Source organism: Dermacentor albipictus, chromosome 3 (assembly GCF_038994185.2).
Source record: "Dermacentor albipictus isolate Rhodes 1998 colony chromosome 3, USDA_Dalb.pri_finalv2, whole genome shotgun sequence".
Taxonomy (NCBI): Eukaryota; Metazoa; Arthropoda; class Arachnida; order Ixodida; family Ixodidae; genus Dermacentor; species Dermacentor albipictus.
The window spans coordinates 95,524,411-95,538,709 of NC_091823.1; the positions used below are offsets into that span (position 1 = coordinate 95,524,411).

Here is a 14,299-nt window from a genome sequence, read left to right on the forward strand (position 1 = left end):
CGCGCTCCGTCTTGTCGGTCCAGTTGCGCCATAACGGTTCTGTGGCACGCTCCCGTACGCACGGTGGAACGCAACACCCCCCCCCTCTCTCTCTCTCCCCAGCACTTCGCACCCCGCTGTATACTTCTGTGTAGGGGCGCGTGTGCCCCCGCGGCTCACTTGTAGACCAAGAGGGCCTCGTTTCTCACCTTTTCTTCGGCTTTCTTTTCATTTCTTCTCGTCCCTGTGCGCATGCGCGCGCCCTGCATGTCCCGACCGCGTGTATATACACATCGCCCCTGCAGACAAGGACGCGCGCTCGCGCGGTGGTCGGTGGCCCATTGTGGGCCGCCGTGGTGGTCGCGCAGCGTGCCGCTGTCTTGTGGGTCGGCTTCCGTCTTTGGCTCTGGCTATTAATCTCTCTCCATTCTTCGCTCTTTCTCGGCTTGCCCACGTTCTCAACCTTGCGCCGCGAGTCACCGCTTGCACCCGACCCCACGCGCTGAGCGCCTTGCGTGACTCCGAACCGCCCTTGCATCGCTCGCTTCAGTGTTTATTATTTGTGGTGTATTTCTTCCTTTCTTTCTTTCGTTTCCGACCCAGAACTGGCGCGCGCCAAGGAATCTCCGGGGTTGCCTCTTTGCCACCGTCTTGGTCCCACACATGGTCCGCTAAGTTTCCACGCATACTTGAATATCATACGCTTATGCCTTCGCTCAGTTTATTTCCCTTCTTTTTTTTTTTTTCATGTTCGCGATCTCTCGCCACGAACCGGGAACAGCGTTAAGCCTACGCGGTTGCGCGCGCTCGCATCGCGTGAACGTATACACACATTTCGCGTGCGCGGACACCACGTGCTCCCGTTTGGGTGCGCACTCAGTTCGTCGAGCGCACAACTGACTCGAAGAAGCTTCCTCAGTGCTGACGCCTTCGGATATATATATATACCGCGTTCTCCTATTTGCGTCCTTGATTTGTTCCGTTATCCGTGACCAAACGACGCGTGAAAGCACGCGACGAGCTCGCGCGGCTGTAGCGTTGGCTCGACACTTGCTGTTGTAAAACCTCGTCCGAGGAAGCAGTTGTAGGGGTGTACATGTATGCTGTGAAGCCGTTTCTATAGCTCTTCACGTATGCGGCGTGGAACAACAGTTTCTGTTTTTTTGTTGTGCTCTCGCTGCGCGTGGCATGAGCGTGCGTGTTTTCATTAACGCGCGCCTGATGTTACTATTTTGCGCCCGCGCCTATAGCGTTTTCGCCCCGCTTCGTCCGTCGCTAAACCGCGTGAGACTTTTCGGGCGGTCGTTCGCGGTATGCGGGCCAGGTTCTGAATTCGCCTTTTTTGGAAGTGGGGCGTTATAGTATATAGCAGACCTGGAGGAAATAGCCGGTCTATAGCGCCGATGTGTGCTCATGTATATACACAGCGAATTTTGTTCAAATAGATTGGTACTGCGATGATAATGTGCACCCGCCGTGGTGGCTTAGTGGCTATATGGCGCTGCGCTAGCTACACGCACGAGGTTGCGGGTTCGGTTCCTGGCCGCGGCGGCCGTATTTTGATGGCGGCGAAATGCAGAAACTCTCGTGGCACCGTGCACCGCGCGGGCCCCGGTGCCCGTTAAATTAAGAACTCCAGGTGATGGAAATTAATCCGGAATACTCCGTTAGAGGGCGTGTCTCGTAATTAGATTGCGAGTTTTGCACGCGAAACCCAAGAAATTAGTTTAATTTAAGGAGAAAACCGCGTTTGTCGTTGCCACTGAACTTGCAGGAAAAGACAAAAGGAAAGAAAAGAAGGAAGAAGTGGCTTGCTGGCATTTTATTTTCACGTATATCATTTTGCTGCTATCATGCTGCTTAAAAGCCTGTTACATTTTGGTATTTTCGTTTGAACTCTGTTGCACTTCTGTTGTGACAATAACCGTACAGGCGCTAATTATAACCTGATCCGAACTCGGCGTCGTCAATAAATTTTACCACGGGTCGCTCCTGTTGAATGGCTTTCGATAAGAAATCGCGTTATCTGGAGCATTTCCAGTATTTAGGCGTGTGAAAAGGCACTCGGTAACTGGCATTATACAGACGAGGTACAAAACAGCCAATCGAACATTTCTCACCTGCTCGGTGCCATTTAGATACCAGCGAAGGCAGGACCCACAAGCGCCCCTCATCTATTAGGCGACGACAACACGGAAAATTGGGATACTAATGACACAGCGTCTATAAAAAAAACACATACACAAAAAAAGATAGCTACAACAAAAGAACCATCGCAGATGGAAGCCCATTCTATCAATTCATATGTTAAGGACAGTGAAGCGTTATAAGGGAGTTCTCATACCCGCCCGAAGTACGGGCAGGTTTGTCTTGCCACTGTTCGACTAAAATTTGGTGAAACTAAAATCGATCTTAGCTGAAAGGCCCAGACGCGATATCCTTGAAACTTTTTGTCGATTCTTGCCCTTCCTAGCTGACTTCCCAAAGCGAATCCGGTTAAAAGAGACGTGAGAAATAAAAATGCCAAATTGCTGGCTGAGATAAACAATAAAATAATTAGTTGTCCATTCGAGCGAGGTATATACGTAAGGTACAACCTTTATTGTGTAACTTTTAATTGTTACATTTCAAAGCGAGTTCGGGGTTTTAATGCAGTCTGAGTTGCTGGTTCTTCTTTGATTGACATTTTATGTCTAGCACGCCGCCGCACGCCGTTCGCTTTCAACATGCAAAAAACGGCCGTGGAAATCCCGTCATAACAGCTTCGTTCTTAAAAGAGAGAGAACAAAAAGCACTTTTAATGGTAAAGGAGTCGCGATGGACTCGCATAAACACAATAAAACAGCGGGAATAAGTATACGTCAAAGTAACCTTTCAGAAAGATGTGCATGCGTATTCCTTGGGGATTACGCGCATATAGGCTTTTTGGGGGGGAAGACACACACACACACACACACACACACACACACACACACACATTTAAAGCGTACAGTTTATGTCAGGACATGTAAGCCATGGCAAATTTGTCATGTCAGTGATCTCATGACATGTCATTCATGTTATGTATGCATGCGTGCCATGCCGCCCCATGCCTGTTCCGATATATATATCCGGTTGAAGCAACGACCACGACGGCATCACGACGCTATAGGAGGCTAGCTAGATAGACAGACACACTCAATAAAACGCCTGAATTTCGGAAGCAATGCTTCGCAATAAAAATAAGAGAAAAAGAACACGTAAACAGTGATCCCGCAGAAACTGCAAACTTGTACGGTTGCAGTTCGCATTCCTGTGTGCATTTTTTTCCTCCGTGAGACGTTTGAGTCTGTACAGTGCAGAGAACTTTAGTAGGTCCGTTGAGATGAGACACGGAGAAGAACGGCGAAAGGAGTGGTTCACGACTGGCACGAAGGAGATTTGCAAGCGCAACACGTATCCGAGCAATACGAGCAGTGGCAGCGAGTATATATACGCCCGCGAACCTATATAGCTCGGCGATTTCTCGCTGGCCTAGCTGGAAGCCAGGCGTGTTCTCGCTGACACGGAACAAGCCAGCGATAAAACGATCTCCGCACGAAACTAGCTCGATCTCGCGGCGATGTCGCTCTGGCCGCGGAGTATACGAAAACAAAACGATGAACCGAAGAGAGAGAGAGAGAGAAAAGAAAAGACACGAGGAGAGAAGCCGGAAGATGGAGAAGCTTACGATGCGAGGTGTGATCTCGCAACACACGAAGCGCACGATCGGGAGTATATCTCTGCGTTTTTACCCTCGCCGCTCATTTTTCTTTTCTCTTTGTTCTGGCTCGCCGTGCGCCATCGCTGGCTGGAGCGGTTTGTCACGCGCTCTCGTGGGAAAAAAGACGGAGCGCTGCGTATATCACGTGGCGCGTTTTTAATGCGCCGTAAATCCGCGGTGTACCGCCGCCAATTGACTCCTCGCCGCTTGGCGCCGCGCCGGCGTGACCTGCGCGGTCGTTGTTGGGCCACCCGAAGGAGGAAGGAATAGGCGGCTGGATAGCGCGGCTTAGCGCGCCTACAGGTATACGCTGGGAGGGACGTGCGACATAACGCCCGTGCTATGTAGCACGCATACTCATGCACACTAACGCAAGCACACTAGCTTTGCAGGAACACACACGCACACGCAAGAGGAGTCTCGCGTCCTGACACTTGTAAAGGGGGTGTAAATTAGTTTAAAACACACACCACACACACACACACACACACACACACACACACACACACACACACACACACACACACACACACACATATATATATATATATATATATATATATATATATATATATATATATATATATATATATATATATATATATATATATATATATATAAACGACAACAAAGGGGGCTAATCGAGGGACCCGATTTTTATTAGTGATATCATGAGAAGCCAACAAACACTGACACCACGGACGTTGCGAAGGTTGTGGGTTCGGTTCCTACCTGCGGCAAGTTGTTTTTTCATGCACTTTAATTTACATTGATTTATCGTTTCTTTACTTTAGTTATTATTAAGCACAAGTAACTCCCCCTATGTTGTCCTTGGTGTCAATGTTTGTTGGCTTCTCATGATATGACTATACATATATATATATATGTATATATATATATATATATATATATATATATATATATATATATATATATATATATATATATATATATATATATATATATATATATAGAGAGAGAGAGAGAGAGAGAGAGAGAGAGAGAGAGAGAGAGAGAGACGCACGCACACACGCAAACGGCAACAAAAGTTTACACGTAATAACGGCGTCTGCGAAAACGCTGAATTCCCCTCGAATTCCCTCAACACACAAATTCTAGTTCAAAGTATCAATCTCTGTAGCATGGCCTGTTGCGAGCCACGCCACACAGCGACGTATTCATAAAATTAGAAGCGTCGTGTCTTAATTCAGAACGAGAATTCGCATTCGTGGTTGAAACTCGGGTCCCTTAAACTTTTTGTAACCGACTGATCGTGCGCGCGAAAAGATAGGAAGCGCGCACGATATTGCGGGCACACGCGCGTTAACTGTGCCCGCTGCCACAGGCACACGTACACCCGTGGATAAAAGTACACGGACCAGCGATTGAGCGATGAAACCCATTTGCTCCTCCGTCTGCGAATGCAAGTTGAAATTAAAAGAGTGCGGTCCAAACTTGGCATTACGAATTCTCTTTAGTATATACGCTCGTCAGTTTCCATTTATGCACGTTAATTACGAAGAAATTTCGTATTTTCGGCCACGCTGTGGTCCGTATACCTTTGTTCGTGGGTGTACACGCGCACACCATAGTATATTATAGTAGTAGTATTGTATACACGTATGCATAGTATACACGTTTGCACACTGACACGCACAGAGACGCGCATGTAGGCGCAACCGCACGCAGCGGGCGCGCAATACACTGGTGGCGCGGGCGTCCGCTCACGTTTTCCCGCGGCGTTCCCGATTCCCCCCCCCGCGTGATGAATAGATCCAGCAGCCGCGAGCGAGCTCACACAGCAGTGCGCGTATGCATACGCGTATGCAACGCTGCATAGCGCGCGCGCTTCTACCTCGCAACCCGCGATCATGCGGCGAGTGACGCGAGACGAGGTGGCGACGGCGACGAGAAGCCGTTCACGTGGAAAAAAAGGCTGCTTCGCGGCGAACGACTCGGTCGTACGGCTTTGCGGCGTTTCCGCCTTCTCTTGTGATCTCCTCCGTCGGATACAGGGGGTTGAATCGGAGAGAGAGAGAGAGAGAGAGAGAGAGAGGGAGGGAGGGAGGGAGGGAGGGAGGGAGGGAGGAGGAGGAGCGCGGTGCGATGCATGCGCAGGGTGTTATAAGAGGGCGCGTCTGCGATGTGTGGTATATATGTATTAAGAGAATGGCCGCTTTCTTTCTTTTCATTTTTGGTCGTTGCGGTTATCTTTGTTCTCGAAATCTGGGTCTTCCCGCTTTCTTTTTCGCCCCCGATTATTTTTTTTTGTTCGCTTTTTGTGACGAAACCGGCACAGCGGCTCCTATACGCACGAGTCTCGAGCCGTGTCGGAATACTTAATGGCTGAAGCACGAACTGGACTGATATGCAGTTCACCGGTCGGCAATTCGCCCGATGAGCCGCAACTGTCGTTACTGTAAAAAAAATGAAAAATAAATAATAATAATAAAAAAAATTAAAGACAGAAGAAATCTGAATAGCGATAGGAGTTGTGTAGCAGTGATTACTATTTTATGTGTTGTGCACGGGCTTGTTATATTTGAGCCCCCGTTCGAATTAACTATGCGCTGAGACGGTCTAATTGAATATTATAAACATGATAAATAAAAAAAAACATTGCCACACGGAAAGCCTTCCTCAGTGTCTACGCCCTTCGACGACACCATTTTGGTAGGCGCTCCATTCACCGTGGTTACAGTACGAATCTACTTCCTGACCAGACGAGACTTAGCCCAATTATTTATTTCACAGACTATTAAATGCAAGAATTTGCACCCTGCAGGAACTCAAGAGACAGCTTACGGTATAAAATTTGCATGGTCCGGTTCTTTTTTTCTTTCTCTTCTTGCTGTTTTGAGAATGTCGTGGAAGGGATTATCAGGGTCGCATAGAAATACGCGTTCATCAACGCAGTTGTCATCATTTTCATCAGCATCGTTATCGTAGTTTAAGGGAACGCATAGGAGTGACCGCATAGGAGCGAACAATCCTATGTGTTAAGCTTCGAAGTGTTGCGCTAAGCCCGTCATTGAAACACTGGCAATGGCATTGACGTCAATGAAGTCCTTTGACAGCCTTACGCGATTCCCTCTCGAGCAGCAAGCTAATAATTTGATTTGATTCGTAGATTATTGGTAACTCTTCTTATATCGAGTGCTTGCTCTCAAAACTGCTTGAACAATGGCACTCGTGTATGCGCATATTAACAATGTTATCGCACGGAGGACACGAACTTCTACTACTGAACGCGGGGTCTTGATGGGACAAATTAATAACGGTTAGCTTTATATTTTGGGCTTCTTTGCAATTAGGATTTTTTTTTGTAGTCTTAATATGTGTGTTTTCGGTCTGTGCATGCGTATTATGTGGGAGAAAGGGGGACAAATAATTTTTTTTGCCTTGAACTTGGGACAGCCGGCTTTGATATACAACAACAAGCACCCGCCAAGCATTATTATGGCGAAAGCCTTATAAGTGGCTCGTTGAAATGGCCCATACCCGAAAAAAGCGGCATCTAGTCCAGCGATGCAAAAAATATGACGCAAAAAATATAATTATCAGCAATGTCTCATACCCCTGCAAGCAAAGATGCAATGCCTGAATACGAACGAAGAAACGAAAGAAAGAAAGAAAGAAAGAAAGAAAGGAAGAAAGAACCTCTACGTAATGCGTTAGGTGCTCGCATGTGTCGTTGAGGAGGTCGACCTACAGCGCCATACGTTTACTTCGCACTGCGGCTCGTTATGTCTTGCAAGAAGCCTGACCCCTCCGATCGTATAACTTAATGCATTACCACGTGTGCAGCACGCTTTCGCCTCCACGTGTTACAGGAGTTTAACATGCTGCCGGAATGTTATTTATTTATTTACCTAATTACCTCAAAATATCCCTGTTCCGAGATTTTATACTATAGGAATGGCCAAGCGGGGACATAGAAATAACTCAACAACAGGAAAGAAACGATAACTAAAGAATGCAAAATACCTATGGATAACAAATACAAAGAAGTAGCAGTTGCAACGCACGTAGCAGTAAAATAAATAAATATGGACACGTGTAATAGTATATATATAGTCTAGTAAAGTCTTAAAGTCTTATCTGCCTTGCTTTCTTTTTTCTCTCTGCGTTCGCAGGTCGGTGACCAGATCATCCGCATCAATGGCTATCCCATCGATCACTTCATCCACGAAGAAGTCCTGGCGCTGCTCAAGGCCAAGCCAAACATCGTACTCAAAGTCAAAAGTGAGTAGTCACCGCCCTCTGTCGGAAACGAATTATGTTTGTGGCGTGCCGACGTGCTGAACACTGTTCTCCCCCGTCTCTCTCGCAGGTGTCGGGATGATTCCTATCAAAGAGTGAGTAGACTCACTTTCTTCCTCCCGCAGGAATTTATTTTTCCAGCTCAAACACACTTGTATTATTGATTCGTGAATGATTTTGTTGTTGAGTTTTCGTCATGTAAACGTTGACGAAAGACAACAGGAAAAAAATTTTCTTCAAACAACTTCACCGACCCTGCTGCTTTTCCGGAGTACAGCAGCTGACACAATACTGAAGTAACAATCGCTTAATGCGTGATTTTATTTATTTATTTATTTATTTACTTACTTACTTATTTATTTATTTACTTACTTACTTATTTATTTATTTATACAATACTGCTGACCAACACAGGTCCTTGCAGGAGAGGGAAACGTATTACCAAATAGAGATACATGCAATATAAAGAATTATATGAAAACAATATAGCTAAGTTAAGTGACGAGCACAACGGTGAATTCATTATTGGTGTTCTAAAACAACATAATACAGGTAACTAATGTACATAGACTATAATAGCAGCAGAAACCTTCGCATTAGCGAAACAAGGGTTCGGAAATAATTTCGACTGCCCTGTGGCTGTGTAACATGCATTCAAGTCTTGGTACAGTAATATCCGTTGTTAAAAAAGCTCACCTAATTAGTATTTCATCATGGATTGCTGCTGAGAAAGGCGCTGAAGACAGGTAGATTACGTTGCGCGTCTGAACCTATATTATTATTATTATTATTATTATTATTATTATTATTATTATTATTATTATTATTATTATTATTATTATTCAAGAATACATATGCACGCGGAACATAGAAAAAGAAAGAGCAGGCTGGCAACTGCCACCTGAAAAGGTACAACGCTTGAGCCCACTTCAGCAGAGGGGACGAAACACAGAAATAAAAATAAAATAAAACATAAAAGAAAAATTTCATTTAATGATTTCTTTCTATCTGTTCACGCCGCCAGGTTCTCTCGGATATAATAGAGTTGGAAGCAAGCTTGGATGCAACAAAGAACAAGAGCAGAACTTTTTGTTGGGCTAGTTGGTGCATGTTATACTGAAGTACTAAAGCGCCAAACAGACGACACAAGAACAAGAGGCTACAACCCCTGTGTTCAATGCAACAGCCAGCGAAACATTTTTTTGTTGACTGTTCGCATTGCGGAAGCCACCTTTTATCATCCCATTTTCTGCCATTCTCGGCGACCTACAAGAAGTGGCAACGGGCAAAAAACACCGAAGCTGGCGTAATAAATCTTGCCAAACAAACGGATTTACATGCGACGTGAAACTGGCTGCCATTTTTAGTTTAATTAATCGCACGTGACTAGAATTAGTTAGCTAAGACGAAGTGAGCTGCTTGGCTCTGAACGAATTAAACGTGCCTGGGCGCACACTCCACCAATTTACAGTCGTGATTAAGTGTTTGGAGACCACGGTATTCGAAAAAAAGGAGAGAGAAAAGTTAATTTCATCTAGCACAGCTCTGCAACGATGAATCGATCGTATCAGTGCATAGAATTAATCCTACAAACGCACGCCTATAGGATGTGCCAAGTGATTTGATCCAGAATGCCCAAGCTGCCAAGAAAGAAAAAGAAAAAGTTTGCGGTACCGTTGGTCTCCAAACTTTTGCTCGCGACCGCGTGAATTCCCTTAATCATGGCGGCACACAAGGAGCCTTTACGCTTCGATGGTCGGAAAATTAATTTTGTTTCCTAATTTTTCTTTCTTTCGCCTCGCGTAGCAACAAGCGCGACCCCATCACGTGGAAGATGGTGGAGCCCGACCCCTGTAGCAGCGGTTCCGACGGGACGGTAAGTTGCGTCATCCCCTCTGATTGAGATCCGCGTCGCCTTGACCCGCCCGCTGTGCTGTTTTGTGCGTAAAACATTACGGTGCACCCTAAAACACTCACTCATGTCTCTCTCTCTTTTTTCTTTCTTCTTTATTGAAGCATTCCGTGAGTAGTGGTTCCAGCCTTGACGAGTTCGTCGAGACGAAGGTGTTCATCTCGGGCATCGGCGGTTCCAGTCTTGGCTGCAGGTGAGTACCTTATAACGTCTAATGTATGAATAGTCTCGATATGTGCAAACATACGAAAGCATGTACACGAATCGAATACTTCTGCTCCGAATGAAAGTGTTCTCGTCAGTGCTATAACGATTGTTCTTGCCAGCACTGACCAGTCGGACCCGTTCTTCCGAGTCCGACCACTGTTACTCGTTTCAAGTGTCCGTCTGCCCGTGAACCTCTGTCTTATTGCACAGTACTAACGCAGTATTATTCACGGTACAGTAAGTGCTGAAAGTGCGAGTAACTATAAGTACTGCTGGTGCGTGCTTTTACGTCACAAAATATGACGCGGCGGAATGTAGCGAGGCTATTCTCGGCACACCGGGGTCGTCTTTACAGTCGATTATGCTTTCGAGGAAACAGAAGAGGAAACAAGATCGCCGTTTGCGCTGCTCACAGCACGTTGTCGTGACCACCGCGAGGGTTAAACTAACGCGCCAGTACTGCTGGCTCGCGGAAACAACGCAGCCTTTCTTATTTGGCAAAGTGCGTCCTTTCCGGTCATGCATGCTACGAGACGGAAGAAGGGGCCCGGAATCCACTGCCTTGGAAGCGGAAGAAGACTGAATAAGCTTCTTCTGGAAGTGAGAATACCGTAACTTCCGGACTACAGCCCGCACCCAGTTTATCTAGACAACATGGGCCATTTCAGGCTAACAAAATATTTACGTAAAGGAAAGAAAGGTTTTGTTGGATTTCTCGCTTCCACTATGCACAGAACGCGAACCTACAACCTGCACGTAAGACGTCAGCGTTAATCTGCGAAATTTTCGCCAATATATGTGCAACTTAGTTGCTCTTTTCTATATAAGCCGTTATACCAAAAACTGTTCCATCGGTAACGAATTGTTCAGGGGCTCCTCGCGGTCCAACTCGCTGCCTTTCTCGTTGTACTCGTCTTCTTCGGTGTCAGAGGTTCGTATCCTGAGTCTAAGGAAGCGATTGAAGACAAGTTTAGATGGATCGTCTTCCTAGATTATACCGGCGCAGCAGGACAGCAGGGACCAGTACCAGCAACTAACCACTTCTGCAACGTACAGCAAAGAGTGCAACAAGAGTTGTGACTTGACATTTAAGCGTGGATAGTCAGCCGACTGTAGTTAGAAAAACGCGGTAACCTAGCCGTATATGTTGCTGCTCGCGCTCGCTCTCTGTGAAATTTAGCGGGGGAGATGAAAAATAAATAAAATAATAATAATAAAGCCGCGAGAAGGAATCCAGAAGTACGAACAGGGACGAAATTCAAGCAAACAGAAAGACAGAAATAATGCTATTTGAGAAATGAAATGGAAGCTTGCTCGTTACATTTGAGTGAAACGTGAGGAGTAGGACAGTAACGTCATTAGGAAACGAAGTTCTATTTGGACCTCCTTATAGTATGTGTTGCTCTGAGGAAACGAACCAAGGAGTCATGTGCGATGTTTGCGTCATCCTTTACTGTCACAGAGAAACGGTAATAGCTCTCTCTCTCTCTCTCTCTCTGACTCTTTCTTTTTTTGAGACATCGAGGTGCTGCCGAACGTCTTCATTCCGTGACCCGTAGCTAGTTCTCTCTTATGTCCGTAGGTAATATATGTGCCGTCCATTCAACCGCAATGCGTCTTCTCGGTTCCACAGAATGGGGCTTCATCTTGTCGCCGCACTTGAGCTGTCTTCTATACTCTTTTCTCCCGCACATACTAGGAACATAAATTATGTTGATTGCTTCACTGCCATGTACACAGCACACGGGCTACGCGATCATTGTTTGGAGATATTATATGGCAGAAAGAAAGAAAGAAAGAAAGAAAGAAAGAAAGAAAGAAAGAAAGAAAGAAAGAAAGAAAGAAAGAAAGAAAGAAAGAAAGAAAGAAAGAAAGAAAGAAAGAAAGAAAGAAAGAAAGAAAGAAAGAAAGAAAGAAAGAAAGAAAGAAAGAAAGAAAGAAACCGTGACTGTTCTCATTCGTCTTGTTGATTTCAGCGTGGTGAAGGGACCTCCCGAGCTGCCGGGCATCTTCGTACAAACCGTGAAACCGCATGGTCTCGCCGAAATTGCTGGTCTCGAAATCGGCGACCAGATCACCGAGGTCAACGGCCAGGGTTTCGTAAACGTCGAGTTCTCGGAGGTGATCAACCGTCTTTTTCTTTTTTTTTTCTTCTTCTTCTCTGCCATTCCCGCTCCGGCGCCTATAGCGTTGTATATACCTATGACGCGCGTTCTCTTTACTGAACTGGAAACCGAACCCATTTCCTCTGAAAACCTTTTTTTTTTCTTGCTCGCTGTACTTACGCAGGAAATGCCTGGCGTCGACTTGTATATGAGCTTCTTTTAGGCAAGGTAAAACACAGGGAAGGCGGGAGATGGCAATTCAAAACGACGAGCAAGACGAGAGCAAGGTGAAAGCAGGAGCTAACGTTCCGACAAGTGGACTTTTCTTCTTCTTTTTGTCTTGAAGAAGACAAGTCCACTTGTCGAAACGTTGGCTCCTGCTTTCACCGGGTTCTCGTTTTGCTCATCGTCATGTAGGCAAGGGGTAACTCGGTTTTCTCGTGATGTGATGCAAGAAATAGCTTGTGTTCCAGAAAATCTAGCTTTTCTTATTGTTTAACTCTCTGTACTTAGCGTTAAGTGCCTAATGAGGAAAAAAAGTTCATACTACGGGACCAATCTTTTCTGAAATTCCGGTTTTCCTTCTTTTTCTTTCGGTCGTTTGTTCGTTCATTTTCGTGTTTGTATATGTAATCTCCATTTGTGTGCTCGATTTAAGAACGCATAATCTCTCATTTATTTCCCTCGTGTGTTTGCGAAGTGATGTACGGAGCTAAAAAGCATTTGGGAAACTGTCGACAGCACTTGCTCACGCGGCTGTACTGCATGCGTATGTGCGCGCGCGATCGCACATCGGTGCCGTCACAGCGGCCACCTAATCCTCCCCCCCCCCCTCCCCCGCCTCCTCCCGCTTTCTATTCCCCAACGTGGTGGGGCGGTGGTCTTCAAGCGCCGCCACTGTGATGACACGCGCCCACCGCGCGTCCTCGCAGGCGATCGCCATGCTCAAGTCTTTCAAGGAGATGGCCCTGACGGTCAGGAAAGGTGCCGGCCTCGAGCTCTTCCCCGAGGAGAGGCTGCGGAGGATAAACGCGCGCCTCTGCAACCGCAACGCCAAGGGCCGTAGCAACGGCCACGCCGCCACCAACGGGAACCACACGATGCGCAACAGGTTGGCTGAGACGATTTCCGTGGCTGCATGGCGTCGCCCGAAGGCTTCCAAACACTTTGATCAGTTACACAACGCAATAAAAAAAATAAAAAACAACACTGGTAGCTAGCGGTATTTGGAGTGTAACGTCTGGAACAATGATAATAAAATCGTGGCCTCCGAGACCGCGCCGGTGCACTCGCAATCTGGGAGGCCACGATAAAGCGTGTGCGAGTCCAACGCACGTGTTGGTATTCATGGATACTCGTCGACAAACCGACCAGGCGGAGTGCCAACGCCGGGAAGGAGAGCACGGAAAGCTTCGCTTTAATAAATGAACTATGCCCTTGAAAGCGCCTATTTGTTCCAGTAAGGATATTTAGGTGCCGTTTGCTGCTCATTCGCGAAAATTCGTATAGTGAACAGAAGCGGCCACCGGCACACCTGCAGGGACAATACAGATAGGGCTAAACGTAAGCCGATTCATATTGCAGGCGCTGTCCTGTGCGTAAGCCTCTCGGCGAGACAGCAGTGTCAGTCAAGGAAGGTTCGCGAGGGGAAACCTTCGCATTAAAATGGAGTTTCAGCCTATACTCATATACCTATTTCGGCTTACGAAGTACAGCGGCCTACCGGAGACATGAGCAGCGGTGACCCACGTCTCACCCAAGGCGGTTATCTTTTAGTTAGCTATGCTGGCGTAATGACGTATGTATAACAACATAATCGGCATTATATTCGTTATTAATGCGAAATCATTATATGTCCCACGAGGCAGAAAAGCCGGCATTGTAGGCAACAAGTGGCACCAAAAAATCATCATCAGTTACGTCATTAACGTCTTGTATGACGTCAGTAGTAATGCAGAAATGAAGCTAGAGTACGATTATTCAAGGTGGAGTAAAGTGCCTTAAGGGGAAGTAAAGTGAATGAAGGTGAATTAAATAAAGGTGGATTAAAGCGGATTAAGGTTGGTGCAAATTGGAGAAACGCATTCAAAT

The 14,299-nt window shown here is 46.3% G+C and overlaps 1 protein-coding gene across 5 annotated transcripts in view; it reads left to right on the forward strand.

The window, feature by feature from the left end:
* Positions 1-14,299, forward strand: part of LOC135902931 (harmonin-like) — a 179,010-nt gene that overhangs the window by 134,783 nt on the left and 29,928 nt on the right. For all 5 annotated transcript variants that reach the window (XM_070535803.1, XM_070535805.1, XM_070535804.1 and 2 more), the window contains 6 exons: positions 7,858-7,966; positions 8,055-8,079; positions 9,791-9,860; positions 10,001-10,089; positions 12,080-12,224; positions 13,141-13,319. In XM_070535803.1, coding sequence (XP_070391904.1) covers positions 7,858-7,966; positions 8,055-8,079; positions 9,791-9,860; positions 10,001-10,089; positions 12,080-12,224; positions 13,141-13,319 — 617 coding nt within the window. The remainder of the gene's footprint in view (positions 1-7,857; positions 7,967-8,054; positions 8,080-9,790; positions 9,861-10,000; positions 10,090-12,079; positions 12,225-13,140; positions 13,320-14,299) is intronic.